The sequence below is a fragment of the Calypte anna genome, chromosome 1 (assembly GCF_003957555.1).
Source record: "Calypte anna isolate BGI_N300 chromosome 1, bCalAnn1_v1.p, whole genome shotgun sequence".
In the NCBI taxonomy this organism is placed as follows: domain Eukaryota; kingdom Metazoa; phylum Chordata; class Aves; order Apodiformes; family Trochilidae; genus Calypte; species Calypte anna.
Window position 1 is genome coordinate 185,258,882 of NC_044244.1, and position 23,109 is coordinate 185,281,990.

Consider the following 23,109-nt stretch of genomic DNA (forward strand, 5'->3'; position numbering starts at 1 on the left):
ACAGACTAATGTGCATCAAGATAACTTCTATGAAGTGAGGAAATGAGACCTTTCTAATGACAAAACAACCCATGGATGCAAATTCCCTGTAGATATAATAAAGAAGATCACATAGGAATGTGAGGTGTTCACTAATGATATTCTTTGGGAAAATGTCTCAGGGTGTTACCTGACTATTGGTTTTCAACTTGAATATCAAGGCCACTGGTTTCAGCTTTCTCTTTCACACAGAGATAGTCACTATCACTGAAAAGAGTGAAATGTCTTTAATATACAAATTACCTGTATATGAATCTCTGCCTATTTGGTTACTTATTCATATCTGCATGTTCCCCAAAATTTGTGTTAGCAAATGACTTAAATGAGGAAAAAACCTAATTCATTCTTAGCATAGTGAAGATACTTGGAAAAGCTTTTTCAAAATGCAGTTACTAATGGAAAATTGTTTCCTGGATATCCATTTTCTCCTGCCTGAGTTGTACAGATTTTTTTTTAATTATTATTCTCCAGTTTAGGATCAAAGTATTCCAGTTTAGTATCAATATTACTACTTTACTCTCATTGATTTAGCTAGTTTTTAACATTGTCTGCTGACAAATGGGATACACCTGTCTCAAAGGGGGAACTCCCAGGAGTTAGCAGAGCTCATCAATAGAGCTGGTTTTGTACCAGGCTCACTGGAGATAAGCCTGGAGGTGACAAGACAAAGTTTTGGAAAGGTGTGCTTAGCAAGGTCCTTCATGCTGCTGTCTTAGTAGGGGGGAGGAGACAGAGAGCCATACAACAGCCAAAACACAAGGGTTATTGATGGGTTAGAAAACATGAAAGTACCTGTGAAAAATCAGTTGGGAATTAGGGCTTCTTCCCTCTGAAATATGGCAAGATCAATAACCCAGCTGAAGGGCATCTACACCCATCCACACAGCATGAGCAACAAACAGGAGAAGATGGAAGACTTTGTGCAGAAAAACTGTGATGGAGTTGCCATTCAACTTACCAGATGTCTGCAGGACAAGGTAGTAGAGAGGAGAAAGTGTTGGGGGTTCCTGGAGTGTGTGGAGGATAACTTCCTGACACAACTGGTAAAGGAGACAACTAGGAAAGGCATCCCACTACACCTACTGCTCGTGAACAGACAGATTTGTCTGTGTTGTCATGGTTGGATGCTCTCTTGGGCTGAGTGATCTTAAAATGATTGGGTTTGATTCTTGGCCAATATTGTGGTACTCTCAGTGAGTAGAATATAAAAACCTCACATGAGTTTGTAGGTCACAAAGTGTTAATTCCCCTAAAGGTGACCCATTTTGTCAAACAAAATATCTGCCTGATTGAACTAACTCCAGTATAAATATTTCATCTCAGTAGAAGGGTAGATTTGAGAAAAAAAAGAATCAGAATCCTCTGGAATCTGAAACATTTACCAAATGACTTGTCTTCCAGCATATTGCAGCACTAACCAAGATTGCATGCATTTTCATAGCAACAAAAGACATATCATTAGTCTTTGCTTAAAAGATATAAATCATAATTACAATCTGGAAACAGTATCTGCTAAAGTGGGTAAAAGCATTTTAAGCCCATTAATAGCAAAAGCATGGAGATATATGACAGATATAATTTTCAGATTTTTCAGTTGCTAAACCACAAACAGCATTTCTTGCTTTTAAAAAGCATTTGGTTTGCATTTTTTACATCAGTGACTGATTCACTTGCCTTGACTGTTTTTCATCAAAGGAGATAAGAATAAACAAGTACATATATGCAATGCATTAGAATACCCATCTTATTTCAGGATACTCAATAGCTTTAAAATAAAAAAAAGGAATAAAATTTGGCAGCCCTGACTAACTGATGTAGACTATTGAAAAGTACCTTCATTATAATAAACTGTTGCAGAATGTTAGGCTCTAAATTAATAAAGTATAAAAGACAAGATTCCTTCAGAACTGATATGGAAAGCTTAGCTATTTAAAAGTAGAGACCAGGATGTATTTTACTGATCTCCAAACACTTTTGTAGGAAGTAAAAGGACTGCAAAGCAAGCTTATTAGCTAGGGTTGTGAAAAATTTATTGGATGTACAAAAAACATCCAATGATGTGAGGATTCATTTGTATTTTCAAATAGAATGTCTCAAAAAAAAAAAAAAAAAAAAAGAGATGAGCAATTTAGGCACTGGTATATGTCTACATGTATTACCTAGAAAAACACAAATACTCTGCAGACAATAATGTCTGATAGGGGTCTTTGCATCTTTCTCTGTATACTATGTAATTTCTTCACACAAACTCTATGTTACTTTAGAAAAGCTGCTTTCAAACAAGTCAGCCCATAACCTGTACTGGTATGTAGAGTTGTTCCTCCACTTGCTATTGTTGAACTTCATAAGGTTTCTGTCCACCCATCTCTTCAGCCTGTCCATGTCTTGCTGAATGTCAGAACAGCCTTCTAGTGTATCAGTCTCCCCTAACAATTTTGTATCATCAGAGAACCTGCTGAAGGTCCGTTCTATCCCTTCATCCAGGCCATTGGTGAATATGTTGAACAAGACTGGACCCAGTCTTGTCTCCTGGGGAACACCACTAGCTACAGGCTTCAAAGTGAACTCTGCACCACTGATCCTCTGAGCTCTGCCATTCTACCTGCTCTCATTCCACCTCACTGTCCAATTAGTTAATCCACACTTCCTAAGCTTACCTGTGAGGATATTATGGGAGATGATGTCAAAAGCCTAGCTGAAGTAGAAGTCTACAACATCCACTGCTGTCTCCTCATCTACCCAGCCAGAAATGTCATCACAGAAGACTATCAGATTGGTCCAGCATGACTTCTCCTTGGTGAATCCCTGTTGAATGCTGATTTTTTTAACCAAAGTATACAAAACAATTTAACATCATTAAAACACCATATTTTGTTGGTTCCAAACATATTGCTTTGGACTTTTATTGTGAAAGAAATAATTAAAAAGATCACATTTTTATTAAAAAAATACAAAGTGCTTAAATCTCCTGTGAAACTAGTATTCCAGTTTTAAAACTTCCTTTTTTTTCCTTATAGAACACAACTCTGTACTGCGTATGGTTGGTGACTTTTGTTCAACTAGCTATAATTTTCTTGCAAATATTATGGTTCAACTTTTACATTTAATGACAGATTTTGTTTATGATGCTTCCACATTTTGTAGCAGATATTAGTTCAATGGGGTAGCAACAGTTTTAAGAGTCAATTAAAAACTGAAAGAGATGCCACTTCCTAATATCACATTAGTAGACATTACCAGACCTTATAACCAGCAGTAAAACAACATAGAAAAATACTAGAATAATTCTTTTCCATATTTGTGGGTTTTCATAGCTATTGATGATCATAAATTAAGTTTATCTGTATTTCTTATGCTCCAGGTTTGATGAAGCTATAACCTTCTGTTTGTAAACTGTAAAGGACCATAGTAGACAATGACAGGGATCAGAGAAAACAGTAGCACAGCAGCCTGGCAGTACAATTCAGAGAATGCGACTGAAAAATCTTGAAAGTCTTAAAATCTCAAAACCTTCCAATCACCAACTGAAGCACAGGTCACAGGGTGACAAAGAGGGTGGAGACCTCAGAGCAAAGAATTTGATAAATGGGAAGTATTTAAATAGAAAGTCCTTTCCAGGCAGAATACTATACAGGGAGAACCTCTTTCAACATAGTTGGGTTCTGCAGTAACAATTTAATAATACAGAAGAGAAAATAGCAGTAGAACTTCTCTGTTGCTACTTAAAATGTACTGTAACAGTTGGACATAAGAAACCTTGACCCATTTTGCTTATGAGAGCTAATGGAGTAGCAATTTAAGTCCCTTAGCCTGAAGACATATAGAATTTTTTTCTGACTAAAAAATTTGTTCTGCCAATAGAATTTTAATTCTCAAGAAATCCATCCATAGTCAAAGCCACTGAATATGGACAGGAAAGGAAACCTAGGAATCTGGAGGCAGGAAATGTGAGATCGAGGAATGGCAATCAATGACAAAATGAGCATTCAGAGACTAAAAGAGATCTAGAAAGATCTACCTATCCCTTTCTTTTCATATAAATGTTTTAATTAAGTAAGAAAACCACAACTAGGATCAGAGATATAATCGATAGAAGAGAGATCAGAAACCAGATGCAGAATTGAGATGTGTCTGATAAAAAGGTTGAGAAAAGGCTGGTAAGAGTGATTAATAGGAAAGTGATCAGTTCTTGCTCTGCTGAGCACATGGGTAAAACAGATTTCTTGAGCTCATATACAGATCTCCAGATTACTAAATATTTTATAATAATGTTTTTGATTCATGTTTTTTATTTCCATTTATAAAAAGGAGATAATAATAACTTCCCTGTTAGCAGGGACATAGTAACAATAAATGTATTAATGCTCATGATGCACTTGGATGTTATAAAGATGAGAAACATAAAAAGCTTTTGAGGAAATTAATTTTGTCTTTAGAGTAGGTTTTGAGTAGTCTGAATTAATGAAGGTGGGGGGCTCTTCACTGAACTATAGCAAACAGAACACTACTTGGTAAGTGAGAGGCAATTTTTATGTGAGCTGAAAGGCTCTAGGTGGTCTAATATGAAAAAAGAAACATAAAAAAGTGATTGCATGACAAATCTATATTGTAGGACTCTTGCATACAAGGCAAAATTCAGACTGAAAAGACGATGATAAATCTCTCATAGCGTGGATGTTTGACCTTGCAAGTCCAGTACAATTCAGTATAATATTTAATGTGTAGCTATATGCAAAGTATCTAAGTTTCTGATTTGATGTTTTGTACTTTAATTAGTGTTTTGTATGGACTAGGTAAGTGGGTGGGCCTAGGATTTACATATTTATAGAATCCTGAGGGAAATTTTACATATTTTCATGCTTGATGAGACATAGGGTTGAAACCTAATTAAATGGCTTGGTTTTGGATTTTATATTGTTTATCTGTATGTATTTATGGAGATAGTTCACAATATCTTTTTTTAAAGAGTATTTTATTTGTTTTTATATATGCAACATGTACCTCACCCAAGGTTATTTTCAGATAATTAGTGAATTCAGATATAAGAAAATGACTCATTAATCAATGAGATTTATACACTATTTAGTAAAAATATCTTAATGTGGAAATTCCTTTTTTCTAGATATGAAGAAGTCTCCAAATTAATTTTTAAATCATAAAATCACCCTTCATGCCATAAAGATCTTAATTTTAAGCATCTGAAAGCACATTTTGGTTTCCTAAAAGAAATAAACACTATATAAAAAATAAAGTATAACAGTATAAGAGAAATAAACAGTATTATCACTTTGGGAACCAGTGTAAACGTTTTATCCCCAAGGGTATCACGATGAAAATATTCTATTCTTTGCTTTAAGAATATTTATCTGAAATTTCTGGTCACATTCAACACAGTATCTTACTTATTTTAAATCTGAAATCGCAACAAAAATCTTTCTTTTCAAATTTACCTTAGATCTCATTTACTAAAATATTTCAGTGATATAATTTTATCTTTTGTTTATATGTACCATGTTTTACAAAACAAATTTCTGATACCTGACTTTTGAAACTAGTACAGAAGAACTTATGAATTTCTGGGTCTAAGTATGCCAATGGACATGTGCTCAGTCTCACTGAATGTAAGGGTATCATTTTTGGGGACTTAGCTATTATCATCACATAGTGATCTTGACATGACTTCTCATTATCATCATATGGTAGTCATCAGAGTATGCTTTTGATTTTATCATTGTCACTAGTGAGGAATTATTCTTGGAGCTTGTTTTGATTTTATCCTCATAATAATTGCAAGAAACACTATACAAAATGACAATTATATCGTTCTCTTCATCAATCTGAGTGCAAAACATTACTAATAAAATGTGTAATTATTACAGAAGAGAATACCACTTCTTTGGTGACAGCACTTCCCATCTTTTTTAGCCTTATATTCTGAACTCTAATATAAATATTAGGAAGAAAAAATGACAGATTGGTACTGGAAGTGCACATTGTTCTTAAGTTATATCACTGAAGGACTAAATGTCATTAACAGAACTCGTGGATGTTGTAGAAGCCTCAGCTTTTATCAATTAGTATGTTTTAGCTGTGGACTTACTTTTACCATTCTTTTCTTCTTCCTTCATCCTCAAACTGAATGCATATCTTTCTGTTTCTGGTATCTCATGCATCATATGGAATCAGCTGTATAAGCTATTCTGTCCTTATGGAAAACCAAAGAACATTGAACCATTGAATTTGGACTCATACGTAGATTAGCTTTAATTCTATCCTGTCATATATCATTCTTTTCTTAGTGATTTTTAATTAAGCAAACTGAAATGCTTATCTGTATTTCATTTTCCTCTTGTGAGTCTAACTCAGCTTGACTTCTGCTAATTGTCACTTTATTCATAGGTTTCACAACTTCCAGATGTTGTTTTCTTTGATGATCAATCTTCTTCAGTCATTGTAGGCTTTTCTTAAACTTAATCCCTCCTGTGCAGTGTTATTATCTTAGCTAGAACTTGACTCTTTTCCAGAAGTTTTTCCTTCTGAGTTTAAAAAGTATTCTTAAAATTGATTTCACTGCTTTTATATTCACTCTCCTGGGTAGGTCAGATTAACCACCCTATCTACTTCCCTCTTCTTCCCTCCCAGCGTTGTGCTCCTCTCTCCCTTGTGCTAACACAAGTACACGTGCACTTGCATTTATGAGCAGAAGAATAACCTGTCAGACAAATTTATTTGTCCACCAGGTCAGGAGACTGATCTTGTTAAGAAAACTACAATACAGCTGTGTCAGCATCATAGAGGAAGCACAGTGAGGGCAGGGTACTGCTCACCCCAACCTGCAACAATTGGAAGGCTGTACATAGAGATCTGACTTAACAATTGCCAGAACTCAATCTGTGTTTGTGTTTGCAAAGGAAATTTAGAAAGTGTGTTCTTATCTCAGCACAGAATTCTCTTCCAGCCTATGAAGATTTCTCCTATTTAGTAATCCTACTCTTAATTATTGTGATCTATACTTAAATGCCAAGACTAATGGTTCATTAACATGATAGATTAGACTGAAAAATAGGTAAGTAGGCTATGGGCCGGTAAAATATCAGCTTTCCAGTACTGCAAAAAAAAATGCACAATGCTAAAATGTGAAGTCAGTGGATGTACTATGCATCTTTAAATGACTGCTGTAATTACCTTTCAAACTGTGTCGCCCTACATTACTGATTTCTATTAATGCTTGCATGGAACACAAAATATAGAATGCATTGTTCTAAGTATTTTTTCAAAGACTGAGCAGAAATTAAACCTCAGAATACTTTTTTAGCATCAAAACTTATGAAGCAATAAATGAACTTGACAAGATTAATGTCTCCATTTGAATATTTTGAAAAATCATAACTTTTTTGGTGTTTGACGGATATGAGCATCAATGAGGTTGAAGATATGCTTATGTGTTTATGTGCAGTTCAAATAGAAGGAGACAATAAATATTTCTCAGTGGAGTACATCTAGAATTGATGTGCTCTTCAGAAGACAGTGACTTATTGTAATGATAATAAAATTTACACTGTATTGATGTATAATAGCTAATTAGGGGTCTGACCTCAACTTTTCAAACTGCTGTCATTCTAGTACTACCATGCAAAAGAATAAATGCTACTGGATTGCTGCTTTAGAACACACTGAATTTTAGCTCTAATCTTTGTCAAAATCCTTCTCACAGGCTGAGGTAATGTTTAATTTCACCACAGAAAAGTCAAGTGAATGAAGTGGAGGAATGAGTTAATTGCTTGTAAGGACTGACACAGAGGAACCCTCTTCTTTCAGGAGAACAAAGTCTAATGCCTTTGTCTTACAGAATATCTCTGGAACCCAGTGCTGGTTAGTTCAGTCTTCCCATGTTCCTGAGTGCCAACCCTCAGAATGATTTTCACGTGCAGTTGAGTTTAGAGGCATGGATGTGAACTTTCCATGTGATTTGTTCTCAGTGCTAGTGTTCAATTTACAGTATTCCTTTTGGAATTCATAAGATAATGGTGCAAGAAAGCAGAGAGAAGATTAAAGAGAATTTCCCCACTCTCCTCTTGTCTTCAAGGAAAGAAAACATTTAATTTTGTAGATAAGAAAGAATTGGGTTTCCTTTGCTCTTTAAAGTGAGTAAAGGTAGTTTTATTTTAATGTTGATGTAGAAAAATAGAAATTTACTGCAATTCTTATATTCAAAAGCATGCTTTGTGTGGAATGAAAGTTCCAGGAGACATGATGTGTATTACTTATCCTGGAGCTCTCAGTGGGGATGCCTACTGATCTCCTATAAGATTTACTTATTGGCATAACTGGCTATTGGTCTGCTGGGAATTTTGAACACTGGATAAATGTTCATTCATTTTTCCATTCTAGTCATAAAGCTTGGATGCTGTATTAATCACTTGTGTTGTTCTTATTTATTTCTCCAGATTTACTTTCAGACTTGGATGCAAGATTCACCTATTTAAAGCATGGTCTAAGGCAGTCTTTCATCAAGGATTCACTACAGCCATAATGATGAACGCAGATCTATCTTTTGCAGTAGAAAATCTTCTTTGAGAACGGATGGATAAAGGAGCTGTAATGAGTTATGCTATTTTTAAGGCATGAAATTTATTATTCTAAGATATTTATTCACTTTAAGAAAGGAAGGATCAAGAAATGAATGGCAGAAAGCTTAATTAAACCTATTATATATCTGTCATGATGACACTATGGTAACAAACTCATACAGACTGTTTCAACTCTTGCTTTAGAAATTCTTATGTTTAACAACAACAAAGAATGTAAGCATGGGCTTAATTTTAAACACGTACATCATCCCATCAACTTCAAAAAGATTATGCAAATATTTTAAGATGAATATATTTTTAGACTAGGACCAAAATTCTTAGCATCTTGCACCATAGAACTTAGCTGGATAAATTGGCAGTTGTATAAGCTGAATGTTTCTATAAACAACAAAGGATCATTGCATAACCAAGATAACTTGTTTAAGATAAAAGTTTAAACAAATAAAAAGATCTAATTTGAGTCTAAGCTTCATTTTTTCCACAATTTTTATATGAAAAATGCATACTTTTTTGTTTGAAATTCTGTCTGATTCTTTTAACAAAAGAAAGGGATAGATTTGCAGAACTGCAAAGTAGATATGTGCAAGGGGTTTGAACATCTATGTGGGAAACTGGTGTGGATGTTTGATCTGAGTTCTACAGTCACTGAAGACCCTAGCCTTGAAATCTTGTTTTATAATCAAGATGTCACAATCTTTGTGAAATTATCCCACCTTGCACAAATGAGCACAAATAGATAGGTAGCAGAGTCTCCATGTCTGAGCTATGAATCAGATCCCTTCCATCAGTAATATAACACTATATCCTCAGTCTTCATTTAGCTGAAAGCATTTGTGGAATGCCACAAATCCATATTCATCTCAGGCTGACTGAGTTGCATTCTCCAATTTACATTTAAAAATTTTACTACTTAGAAATAAAAGAAACCGGTTCTATATACAGTTAACTTTTTGTGTCATGTATACTTAGCTTACAGCTGCATTTTAACCATGTATTTCCTAAAACCAGTTTGAAATTATGCAGAAAGAATCTGAAATTTATATAGTGCAAATCACTATATCTATTCTAGTTGTACCTATTCTTAAGCAACATAGTAACATACGTCAACCTGCCATGGTTGTTTCAGAGTGATGCCCAACTTAGGCTGTATTAAGGAATGATCAGGGAAATTTAAAAAATTAAAGTATGACTAGTTGCATTCTGATATTTTTTCCCACTTCAGCTTGTTCTCACCTTTTTTTTTATAATATTTAGTATATATATAATGTTTAGTATATTATATATATATTATATTTTATATATATTATATTATATATTATTACATACATTATATATACTACTGTATATATAATATATGTATAATACTTAGTATAATATATTATAATATTTACTACAGTTCAGCTTTGTATGGTTTATAAGAAAATGATGTTTTAATGTGATCAAGCATTTTCTTATGTTGCATATTTTGGACATGAGAAATCAAAGGTTTTTATCATGTCTTGAGGGCTAGAATTAAAACAACTCATTACAAATTAACATTAGGAAATATGGAATAAACCAAACGGGGTGTCCAGGAATCATGATGGAAAGAAAGAAAACATGGATCATTCCTTAGGAGGTGAGATCTCCAACAGTCTGTCAGTAGTGTGTCATGATGGACTGGGCAGTCTGCAGGCTTCTCCCCAGAAAACTATTGATTTATATGTCTGCATCATGGCTGAATTTTTATTCGGCACATCCCTTTACAGTCATGGTAGCTCATCAACTGGAAAAGGACATTTAAATTGCATCTAATCAATACTCTGCAACAAAGATTAAATGAAAAAATAGATTTAATAAAAAAAAAAATTGGTATAAAGAGATTAATTACAATCAGATCAATAAAATTGCAGTGGGGAGTTCCATAAATGATAAGTGAGAAACTATTTCCTGCTACCACTTCTATAGTTTTACCTCAAGCTGAAAATATCATAAAGAAGACAGGCTTATGAAAGACTGAATAATCCACAGACAGAGAAAAGCAGTTTTGTTTTGTGTCTTAATGGAATACAGACATTGTATGTGTGGCAAAGACAAATACAATATTGTATTTATATCCAAATATATCCAAAGTTTTTGCACAATGTTTCAAAGAGAGGATGTGGAACCCAACACCAAAATACAAAGGTGCTCTGCAGTAAGGCAGGTAGATTTAGTAAATTTGGAATCTCTTCATTTTTTTTTCAGTTTCTCAAGTGATTCAGGTCACTGACTTGTTTTTTAGCTCATGTACAGATGCCAAAAGTCACCATCACTGAGAGATTAATATTAAAGTTTAATTTTTAAATCCTTCTTTCAGGTCATACAAATTTCTAACAGCAGAAATGAGAGGAGATTAGAGACAAAACTAAAACCATCTAATATCACATGCTTAGTGTGCAAGTTACTTCATAAAACTTTTAGACTTTGTTATTAAGTTTCATATTATTCTGCACTTCTTTAAAATTACTAGGTGTTCAATAAGGTTGGGTTTCTGCTTCCAGCAATGATATCTTTGGCTGCTTTACTTCACTAATGCTCTTGCCTTCAAATATAAACGTAATTTTTGAACGCAGCAAAAACTGAACATAGAATAAGCACTGCAGAATATTTATAGATATTTCTGGGATTTTAATAACTCTTCCACAGAGCTAGCCACACCAAAACCTAGAAAAAAATCCTTAATGGTAAGAGGGGTTGAAAAATTTAGCAATTATTTCTCTATCAGCAAAAATTTGAGTAAACACATGATTTTTGTGATCAAGAATGGTTATTTTCTTGACATTTTTTCAGTGTTTGAACGTTTTTCTTTTTGTTTATGCATGGAGCCCTATTGAAGACTAAAGAAATTCCTAAAAACTACTTGTTTTTATTGAAAAACACATTTATCTTTAATTTATATTTTGGCATGGGGTGTCTTTATGTGGTTTTTTTTTTCCTGTTCCTAGTTTCTCCGAATAGCATAAAATAATATGAACTTGGACATGAGAGACCATAGGAAATGTAAAGAAGAGGAAAAAAGATAAATTTTCCTGTGTTTCAATATTGATAAATATTTGCTATAGTAGTTAGAGTTTTTAGCAGGCCTTTAACTGCATATAACTTGATGTTCAGCTTTGCTCCATGAAATAACACAGCAGGATATTTCAAGTGTTATATTTCTAAATATGTATAAACCACACTAATTGTATCTATCTTTCAAATCCAAATACATTATAAAAGTATTTCAAAGTCCTAATTCAATTATGCACACATATGTAAGTGATCTCGTACACAAACTTTTATATTTGTAATGCATCACAAAGGCTAAACTACATGATCATAACCATAACAACTGGGCTTTTTACCAGACAATTGTGGGAAAGCTAATGCCAATATAATAGTTTTGTGATATTTTGCTTAGGCACAATACAGCACATGCTTTTTCTCAAAAGGCAGTGTTAGAGGCCTTGCTTAATGGTCCTTCTTTTCTTCCTTTTGAGCTGTATGCCATTTCTTTTTTAGTTAGAACAGCTCTTCCAGCTGCAAAAATGCAACTAATTTCCACAGCAGTACAAAACATGCATTCAGGCAAGTCAGTTAATTTTTAAATTTTTCTGTGGAAGAGTTAAGTTTCTAAGCTTCTGGTATTCATGACTTTCTCTGAAGAAAGGGAAAATGAAGGCCATTGTCTGTAGCTCTGAATCTCATAATCAGAAATGTCTTGGTTTATCCTTGGAAATATAAACAACCCTTCAAGCCATTAGAACCTGATAAAATTACATGGCTCAATTTACTTCAGTTACTTCAAGCTTAGGACCTGTAGCAAAATCTTTTTTGACACTTTATTTTCACTCATACTGAAAATAACTGGAGATAAACAAGCCTGTTGTTAACAGTATTAGTATAAAATGTTCTGTTTCAACAATACTGAAATTTTATCTTAGAGTATTTCATCACAAGCATTTAATTTTTTAAATTATCATGTTTATTTCAGAACAAAGTAAGCTAATCTCTTCCTAGTCCATCTCTACCTATCTGTATTATGTTTTAGGGATCAATGCTAATTATTGAGTGAAAAATAGTCTGAAGACCATTTATTTGTATGCTACCTCACCCAGGGCTATTTTCAGGTAATAAGAATTCAGATATAAGAAAATGACTCATTAATTAATGAGATTTATATACTATTTGGTTAAAATATCTTAGTATGGAAAAATTCATAACACTATAAAGTTTTTCTAGATATGAAGAAGTCCCCAGAATAATGTTTTAAATCATAAAATCACCATTCATGTCATAAAGATCTTAATTTTAAGCATTTGAAAGCACATTTTAGTTTCCTATAAGAAATAAGGTAGGCCATCCATGAGGAACCTGGACAGCCTTGAAAGGTGGGCCCATGCCATATTCATGAATTTCAGTAATCTCAAGTGCAAGATCCTACACTCAGGACAATCCCAATCAGGGCAATCCCAAGCACAATTATAGATAGGGAGGAGAATGGACTGAGAACATCCCTGTAAAGAAAGGTATGGGTGTGTTGGTTGATGAAAACCTCAACATGAAGCAGGAATGTACATTTGATGGTGACTCTATCCTGGGCTGCATCAAAAGAAGTGTGGCCAGCAGGTCAATGAAGGTGATTCTCCCCCTCTGTGCTCATGAGACCCCATCTGCAGTGCTGTACCCTATTCTGGGGACCCCAACACAAGAGGATATGGAGGTGTTAGAGCAGTTCCATAGGATGGTCAAAAAGATAATTAAAGACTGGAGCACTTCTCCTATGAAGACAAGCTGAGAGGGTTGGGGTTGTTCAACCTGGAGAAGAGAAAGCTCATGGGAGATCTTACAGTGGCCTTCCAGTACCTGAAGGAACCTACAAAGTAGTTGGGGAAGGACTTTTCATGTTGGCATGTAGAGACAACACAATGGAGAATAGTTTCAGCCTGGAAGAGGGTAGATGTAGGTTAGAAATTACGAAGAAACTCTTCACTGTGAGGATGGTGGGACACTGGCACAGGTTTCCCACAGGAGCTGTGGATGCCCACTCCTTGGAAGTGTTCAGGGACAGACTGGATGGGGCCACCTGTTCTAGTGGGAGCTGTTCCTACCTATTAACAATTGTTGGAACTATATTATCTGTAGGGTCCCTTCCAACCCAAACCATTCTAGGATCTAGGATTCTATGATATGGTTCTATGATCCAAATATTATTTTAATGGGAACACGTCATCCATTTATGATAAGAGATTTGAATTAGCATTAAATCAAGAGTGGAAAAAAGGGTATCATGCTGCAAAGCAGTTGGACTATGGATGTATATGAAACTTGAAATTCCTCACAAACTTCTAAATGAAGTTCAGGTACTTATGACTTTTTGTCCCTTTTTAAAGATTCATATGTGTTTATAAAAGCATTGTTTGATATACATCAGCTCACTCAGCTAGCATTCTTCCTGAGAAGTCTTTATTTACAATTTCCAAGTAAATACTTTAATAAACAGAAATCCCATTCAAGCCGTTGTAGTAAAACAGCTTTGATATCTTGATATCTTCAAAAGCAGGTGTGAAATACAAAAATTATACAAGTAAAAAACCTGACCAAATGCAACTTCCTGTTTCACAGTATTTTTTTTTCCAATCTTATCGACATCTTTTTTATTGGGGAAGATTAAATTGAGACTGTAAGTTATTTCATGGATTCTAAATGAACTGAGGGTTTAGCTACTGAAAATCCTAGGCCTTCTGTTGTTTGAGTTCCAGCTCTCTTTTTCTGTTTTGTCTTTTTTTTTTTTTTTTTCCCCTCAGAGCTATGTTTAAGACTGAGGTCTAGTAATACTGTGATAAGATCAATATTTTGATGTTCAGATTTTGAAACATACTTCCCTGAGATGAGAAAAAAATATCGGCAGTGCTCCCAGCTCAGATGGATGGTTCCAAGATCTTGCAAACAAATATTCTGACAGGTATCTACAGAAACAGATAAGACTAAAGCTTTAGATTTGAGAGGTCTGACTTTAGCAGGGAGCAGGTGACTGATCAATTGACTATATCAATACATGGTAGACATGCAAGTTTGCAAGTTTTACTTAACCCTATTGTTTTCCACTTATGCCTAAATGAAGATCTGCCTCAGATTTAGTGGTAATGTCCTATCTTCAGCAAGATCTGAGAAATTAGATAGGAGTTCTTTTTCTCATTGTAGAATTTACCCAGGTAAAGCTCTAGGAAGCTGTTGATTGCCAACCTGTAAAGTGCTAAAGGAAGTCAGAGTTGGAGGTAGAACATCTGAAATTCTGGTTCTGTTTCCCCTGATAGTATATTTGAAAAAACACAAGCTACAAACAGACCATAGCATTTAGTAGGGATCATGAATTGTTGATAGCTTCTGGAAAGTATATTGTAGTAAATGGCTTGAAAAGCTATGACATTTTCTGTTTACATTAACAACTACAAAAAAAACCCCCAAAACTCAGCCTCAGAATGTATGAACATATGCATGATATATATAAATAGATATGGGCAGAAACCATGTGTATTTATATATGCATATGCATACAAAACTATGCTTACCCATCTAACTGTAGGTATCTACTATCCCATAGATATTTAGTCAATTTATCCCACACTATTCCTAATTTTACAGTTCTTTCTTTTCTGCTCAGATAATGTGGCAAAATGGTACATATGTAAGGAAACTATCAATAAATAAAATATATCATTCTGTAGTGTTCAAGCACATCATTAAAAATTGCATTTGGGATCAATTACTAGTTATTTTCCCTGAAAGTCAAAGAAAACTACTCTTTCACACTAAATATTTTATTTCTAATTTCTCATTTTGAGATCCTATACCAACAAACTCAATGGACAGTGCAAGTTGTATAATGTGTCCAAAGTACAATTTAGAGCCTTATCAATCAATGTATGTCTGATTTATCAATGTTAAAAAAATCTTGTTACTTACATGCAAACTGAAGAAGAGCCTCTCTGCTTAAAATACTGCCAAATGTGTTGGTGGTTAAGCACTGATACTGTCCAGAATCCTTCATTTCACTGGGGTTGTTGATGATTAAACTTCCTTCTATTAAACTGAAGCGATAATCACTTTCAATGTCGATTTCAGTTCCATTTCGAAGCCATCTTAGGAAAAAAGAAAGAAAATACTTGAGCATTTTATGGCTGAAGGAAAGCATCAAGCTAGTGTACAGAACCTGACAGCCCTAGTTTTTATGAGGATGACAACTACTCAAAGATACTCTGTGCAGTAACCCATTGCTTTGGCAAAATCTTGGATGGAGACGTTCCACATGTGCCTGACAGAAGTTTTTTCTTAAAACACAAGGAAAAACATATAGTCATATGTACATATATATATATTATATATATGTATATATATTCATATATACATTATTGTATTCCCCTTATATAATCCGATTACATTAGAGGAAAAGCAACACTGAATTGTGTGATGCTTTCTTTGAGATATCCTGATTGATCTGGGAGGACAGAAACCCAAATAAATACTTAAAATGTAACATTGTTTCTTGAAGACACATGATAGACCACATTTCAAAGTATTCTAATTTGGCTAGAGTAGACATCAAGTAATTTTTTTTTTTTTCAACTGGAAAAATGATTGGGAAATGTTACAAAAAAATTGTAAACAGCTTATGTGTGTTTCAAGTAAAATAGGAAACACAGTGTGTAATGAAGCATCATCTCAGGGAATTGTGTATCTGCCTGTAACTCAGTTACACTGATATTCTTTGAGATCCCACAGGAAGCTTGCAAATGTCTATATTCCTCACTGAAGGTGTCTTAGGTATGTTCTTCATTGCACAGGTCCTGACTTGTGTATGATTTGCAAAAAGAGTAATCAAATACAATCAGTTAATTTTAGGGAGTTATTCACTGAAACAATTCATCTAGATACCTTAAGACTGGAATTCAAGAAATTAAAAATTGTTCTTTCAGGATGGAGCTTCAACAAGGGGAAAAAAGCTCTTTGCAAGCAAGAAGAAAATTTGGAAAGAGGTGTTCACTCTCAGTTCTGTTAAAATTGAGAAATGTTCTAGCAAAGAAAATAATTTGTAAAAAGGTTATGAACACTGTCATAAGTTACACAATTTAATTTTGAAATTTTACAGCATTTGAAATGTTTTATTAATGTAGCTTTTTAAAAAAAGACTATATTGTGCTTTGTTTCTGGCTGAAACTAATTCTTAGGAGCATGGGCCTCGCAGGCCATGTAAATAAAGTTCTCTGCTTTCAAGTGCTTGTAGATAATAGCACAGGATGTTTAATGATATGGATATATCCGTTTCCTCACTATACTTCATATGTCAAAGGTTAGAGAGTGATATACAACAGACCCTTGTCTACGATAGCCTTCTTTGAAGCTAAATTCACTTTGCTCCTACTGCGGAAAACCATATATTTCTAATAAAGTAATTTATGTCTCCTTTTCCTTCCCCTGAATGGTAGTGTGTGCTGCAAATGTTGTACAGACAAGTTGCAGCAAGAGAAGCTAAACTGTGCTGTAAGAATTAGGTGCCTAGGGTCAAAGCCTTCCTTGCATGAACAGCAGTCAGGAAACTTTGTTTTTGAGGCTGCTGACATCAGTTTATCTCTGGAGAACTGAAGGAATGGATATCATAAAACAGCCCAGGTTGGAAGAGACTTTGCAGTCCAAGCTTTCATGGGAAAGAGAGATGATGAGATGACATGAGATGACATGATGAGGTTATCTAACACCTTATTCCACAGCATCATGAAAACCTACACTGATGGGGACTCTGACACATCCCTGAAGAGGTGGTTTCAGTGAATGGTTGTACTCACAGTAAAACACATTTTCTTATTTTGAGATAAAACTTCTCATGTATGAAACCTCTCTTGTAAGTTTTGCCACTTGCTTTCTCCATGTGGCTCCTTGTGAAGAGAGAGCTTCTACCCTCTTTGTAGTCACCCTTTAAGATACACTGAAAAACTGTACTTGTTTGTTCCATTTCACTGGGAAAACGCAGAAAACAGGCCAAGAAAGAAAGGAGATGACACAGATTCTCCAAAGAGAAAACCTCCATAAGAGTAATGAGGGGGTCGAACATAGGGTTCCCCTCTTTTTGTGGAAATCTGTGCCTTTTTATCATGGTCACATTATGTGTTTTATGGACTGATAGCACTGTAAGAGAATGTAGAACTAATGAACATTTTTTTTATATCAACAGCAAAAAAAAAATATAATAGAAATTACATAAGGAATGTCAATAAGGAATAATGAAATATTTCATCACACACAGTGAGGAACTTCATGCAGTTTCAATGCCTTTATTTTGTAGCTTTATAGATGTTTCAAAAACAAAAATCAATTAGATTCTGAACTTGTCAGGTATTACAGACACAAGTCAGTAAAATGGGCAGGAATCCCTTCACATGGATAGGTATGATCCACAGAGAATATAATTTGAAACTTCACGTGTTGCTTTGCCTTTATTCCCCACCACTTACCCATCTTGCTTATTCAGAATCAAAAAAACCCCATTCAATTAGAAATCCAGTTGTGTCACAGACCTGCTTCTGTTATGGTGTTCACTGAAGCATACTAACAATCCCAGTGGTACTGCAGTGGTTAATAGTCTGAAAATCAAATTATTAAAAAAAGCTGAAATACGTACCTGTATGTGGGAGAAGGATTTCCACGAGCTTGACAATTCAGAGATACTTTCTTTTCCTCAGAATCAGTTGGAAAGATCACATCATCTGGCTCTTGAACAAACACCGGCCCATAATCAACACTTTCTGTGGAAATAGTGGTGTTACAGTTTAGGAAGTTGGGATAAATATAAATATATTATGGATATTATAAAATGATATTAAGTTATTCAAAATTATGTTTGCTTTCCAGAGGTTCATATCCCATGTCTTCAGATATTATATTAAAAAGCAATAGTTTTTATTTCTGTGTTTGTTTAAAAAGATATATTGTGAAGTTAACAAAACATCTAGTATAATTTCATGTTTATCATGAATTGAAATTACTTTTTCAGCAGATTAATTTTGACCTGATGAGTCTAATGTGCAGCTTGAAAGAAGTAAGTATCAAGAGGAGCTAATTGTTTATAGAGTGCAAGGTAAAGAAAATATTTTCTGTTGCTTGCAGCAGTTTATTTCACAGAGAACTCAGATACAGAATTCCTCTTTATTTAAAGGAGTTGCTAAGAAAAATCACCCATAAAATTAATGGCAGCAACTGGTAGCTACTGTTAAATAATATATATCAAAATATAATATTTCATCCTGTCTAATTTTGGTATGTATCTGTATCTTCATATTTACATTTCTGAGCAATAAAAGCTGAATAGACCCATAGAATACATCTATGACTCCAGTTCATTCTTATTGTTAAATGGGAAGTGTTACCTTCAAAAAGTGATAGGCTGGAAGTATAGCATTCCTGATCACATATGTCTGAATAACTGAAATACTCACTGTGCAGCAGAAGACTGGAATTTTAGTCAACTTAGACTTGCTCCAAACTCAGATAATTTATTTCATAATGCGCTTCAAATTTAGAGCACTAGTTTATTGAGTTGGGTGAGAGGAGGTAGTTACATTGTCCTAAAACTTGCAATGAAACATATGGGAATAGGGGTTTCTCTGTCAGCTTTATGGTTTCATATGTTCATGTCATAAAAGTCCTTCAGCTAATACTAAGGACAGCATGGCCTCTCAAGCAGTTATACTGTGACTAGAATACTTTTGGGAGTCCTGGTGGATTGTAAATGGATAGTAAATTATCCATGAGCCAGCAGTGTTCCATTGTAGCCAAAAAGGCAAAGAGACTCCTAGGTTTCATAAAGAGTGTGGTCAGTAGGTTGAGCGAGGTCATTCTCCCTCTCTGCTCTGCTCTGGTGAGGCCACGGCTGCAATACTGCATGTTCAAGAGAGATAGGGACATACTGGAGAGAGCCCAATGGAAGGCAACAAAGATGACTGGCATATTGGAGCATCTGTCTTGTGAGGAAAGGCTGAGAAAGCTGGGACTCTTTACCCTGCAGAAAAGAAGGCTGAAGAGAGAACTTGTTAATGTTAACAGTATCTAAAGGGTGGGTGCAAGGAACACGGAGCTTGACTCTTCTCAGTAATTACTAGTGACAGGATGAGGGGCAACAGGCCCAAGTTGGAGCATAGGAAGTTCCATTTAAACATAAGAGAAAACTTCTTTTCTATGAGGTTGACAAGGCACTGGAGCAAGCTGCTGAGGGAGGTTGTGGAGTCCCCTTATCTGGAGATGTTCAAAACATGCCTGGATGCAGTCCTGTGTAATGTGCTCCAGGTGATCCTGCTTTAGTGGGAGAGTTGCACTACATGGTCTCTAGAGGTCCCTTCCAACTCTGATGATTCTGTGACTGTGATTCTGTGATATTTGTTTTATCAATATCATATAGAAGTGGAAAAGGTGCATCTAAATACCTTGGGGGTTGGTCATTGCCTTATTTATGTATCTGGTGCATTTTTCTATGAACTTGACAGAGCTTCAACATGTTGTGGTTTCACAATTTTAGGAACTGTGACATTTATCCTACTTCTAGTGGTTTCAGAGAGTCTGGATGGACAGCAAAAAGTGCAACAGGGCTACCAGTCCCAGTACAGAGAAGAAATTCTTGGAGTAGGAAAAAAGTTGAGTAACATGAGAGACATAGGTCATAGTATACTAGTTTTGAGATGCAAACTTCCATGTCCAAATCCTATCATATTTTGAGTTTCTCAATTCTATTTCATGACGTGAAAATGCATCATGAAAACCCATTATGCTATTCAGCTTTGCTTTTTAGTGACCATACACTTATTTCATACTTCATTGTTCGTCTTTTTCTTCTGCTATTCAAATTCAGATTTTGAAAATATATTTTCAGGTATGCATGCTTCTACTGAAATAGGTGAAAACAATTAGCCCATGAGTTTATAAAAACAGCAAATAAGAGTGTCAGCAATCAGTAGTTTCTACTTTGCATAATTTTCAAATTTATTAGTTCCTTTTCTAAGACTGTATGGATTGTGTTCTGAATATTTACAGTACTTCCACACTTAGGTACATTACTTCAGTTGAGTGCACTAGTAGAAAATTTTCTGGGGCAGATATCTGCATTATTTAAAAACAGAACAAACAAAAAACCCAACTACATTCAATGATATGTGTGTGTAGTGTTGAGGTTAAAATTACCTCAGCTGAGGTTATCACAAGGGCAATGGAATCAGCTGGCAAAACTTTTTTTACGATGAGAGAGAAAATGTGGGTACAAAAGCATTGTGTAAATTCTTTTAAGTTGGCTACCTGCTTCTTACATTTCATAAGGGAAAATACTAAAAAAAAATAGGCATTAATACTCAGAGTTCTCTGACTGAAGTACTGTGTTACACTTTCATTTTGGAAAAATAACCTGAACTTTTTAGGTGGAGGCTGGCATCCTGAATGGCCCTGGCCAGATGGATACTTGTGCTATGTGGAATGAGAAGAACAGGCTTTACTTCTGACTGAAGATAAAGGTAACAGAGAAAGTTCTGTCCATGCAAGTCATTCTCCTAAAAGATTAAGATACGTAGGTAAGTGAAAAAAAAAAAAGTAACAGAGGCAATTCAGTGAATTCAATTCCTGTTCCTAAAAAATGAACAGGAATTAGATTCTTCCCTGCATTTCAGATGCAATGTGGAGGACTGGCAGAGATTATTCAGAGAATCAGAAGTAAAGTGTTAGGCTGATGGGAGGTTCATCAATTTGAAGGTAAATTGACTAATTTTATTCTTAGAACATCTGGATAGCAACAGAATAATTGAAGTGGGTCTATTCTGAAGAGACCAAAGGACTTGCTGAAAAGACAAGACTATATGAGTATAAAGTTTTAGTCCTAATAAAGGGGCAATTAAATAAAAAGCCATGGAGTGTGATAGGTGATATACAAGAAAACACAACAGGTCACCTAATGATCCCATCTTCATTTAAATTCAAGTTGAAACAGAAACCTTTGTGTTCTGTGCCTCCTCTCTGTATTTCAATGTCAATGAAGGAAACACACTGAGATGAAAATATTTAATTTTATTATTTTAAAATATTTTTAATTTATCAACCTTCTCAGGAACTCGTGATTCTGATTTACACTGCTTTAAGGGACTGGAGATTTGAGGTGTGTGGTAATGAATTTCAAGAACTGAAAAGCAGACTTTTTAATAACTTTGCTGTCACTGCCAATCTTGGTGCATTACTTGTTTCAGGAATTCTAGTCTACATCAATAACTGTGGATAATTTTTAGGAGTCTGATGTCATTCTGCTTGAGCATTCCCTGTGGGTGGCCATGTGAATTTCACCTGATTACAACTGAGAGTTTCTTGATTTCTCTTTGAAAAGTATTGTGTCACTTATTAAACACCTATTTAGTTACCATCAAAAACCTAGATACAATTTTTTCCGTATACAGCATAACTGCACATTAGTTATTATTTACAGAGACTGTTCATTTGTCCTTTACAAAGTAGAGTGGGGGACTGTTCAATTACACTCAAGGAAGCTGACATGAGGATTAATAAACTCTGGTTACTAGTCCCAGCTCTAATCAGCTGCATCAGTTTGTTCTTTTTGATGAGTCTCTTTCTTGAAAAATTAATATCTGAGTCTTACGACAGTTTGATCATGAATAGTTGTAGCAGTAAGTTCTGTGAGACCTTACACAGTCTCATGAGTAACAAAGGTGAAGGTTAGATTTTTAGATTTTTAGATGAGAGTAGACATGGACGAGTGCCTGATTATAAAATCCCCTTGAGCAGCTTTACAGATATTCTACAGACGCAAAGAGGCTTATTTACTTGTTGGAATTTTTACACGATTAGAAACACTAACCATCTGAGAAACATAGCAGAAGTGTTCTTAAGCTAAAATGACCACCACTGCCCCCCATTCCTACAACATCTACATTCAAAACAGCCTTATTGCAGTACATTACAGACTGGGCCAGGTTGACCTTGGCCAGCTTTCTGGCACTCACAAGCTTCTCACTTGGTCCCCCAGGGCAGAAAATAGGGTGAAAAATCTGGGTTGAGATAAAGACAAGGGATGGGCAAAACAGGCTCAGCTTGGGAAAATTTGTTTCCAACTAAAATAGATATGGTAGTGAGAAATGATGAAAATAATTAAAGCAATGTCTTCCCCCAACCCCACCACCTTTACCTTTACTTTCCTTCCTCTGCCCTGACACCCTCCAGCCATAGAGCCTCCATGAATGACACAGAATCCACTTGGAAGTTTCTGAGGTGGCCTCTTGTGATCAGGCCAGCTACCTCATGGTGTCTGACGTGTCCTGGAGACCTAACTTCTAGTGCTTTAATTAATCTGTAAAACATGTACATTTCCTAATAGATAAATACCCAGTTGCCAGCTGGGAGGTGATGGTGTGTCTGACACCTTCAGGGAGAGCAGACCACCATG

General features: G+C 35.0%; 1 protein-coding gene across 1 annotated transcript in view; it reads right to left on the reverse strand.

Moving 5' to 3' along the window:
- The window catches only part of CNTN5 (contactin 5), a 310,996-nt gene that overhangs the window by 199,729 nt on the left and 88,158 nt on the right, over positions 1-23,109 (reverse strand). Inside the window, exons 2-3 of the mRNA XM_030449461.1 lie at positions 18,307-18,430; positions 15,597-15,772 (exon numbers count right to left, since the gene is read on the reverse strand). Coding sequence (XP_030305321.1) covers positions 15,597-15,772; positions 18,307-18,430 — 300 coding nt within the window. The remainder of the gene's footprint in view (positions 1-15,596; positions 15,773-18,306; positions 18,431-23,109) is intronic.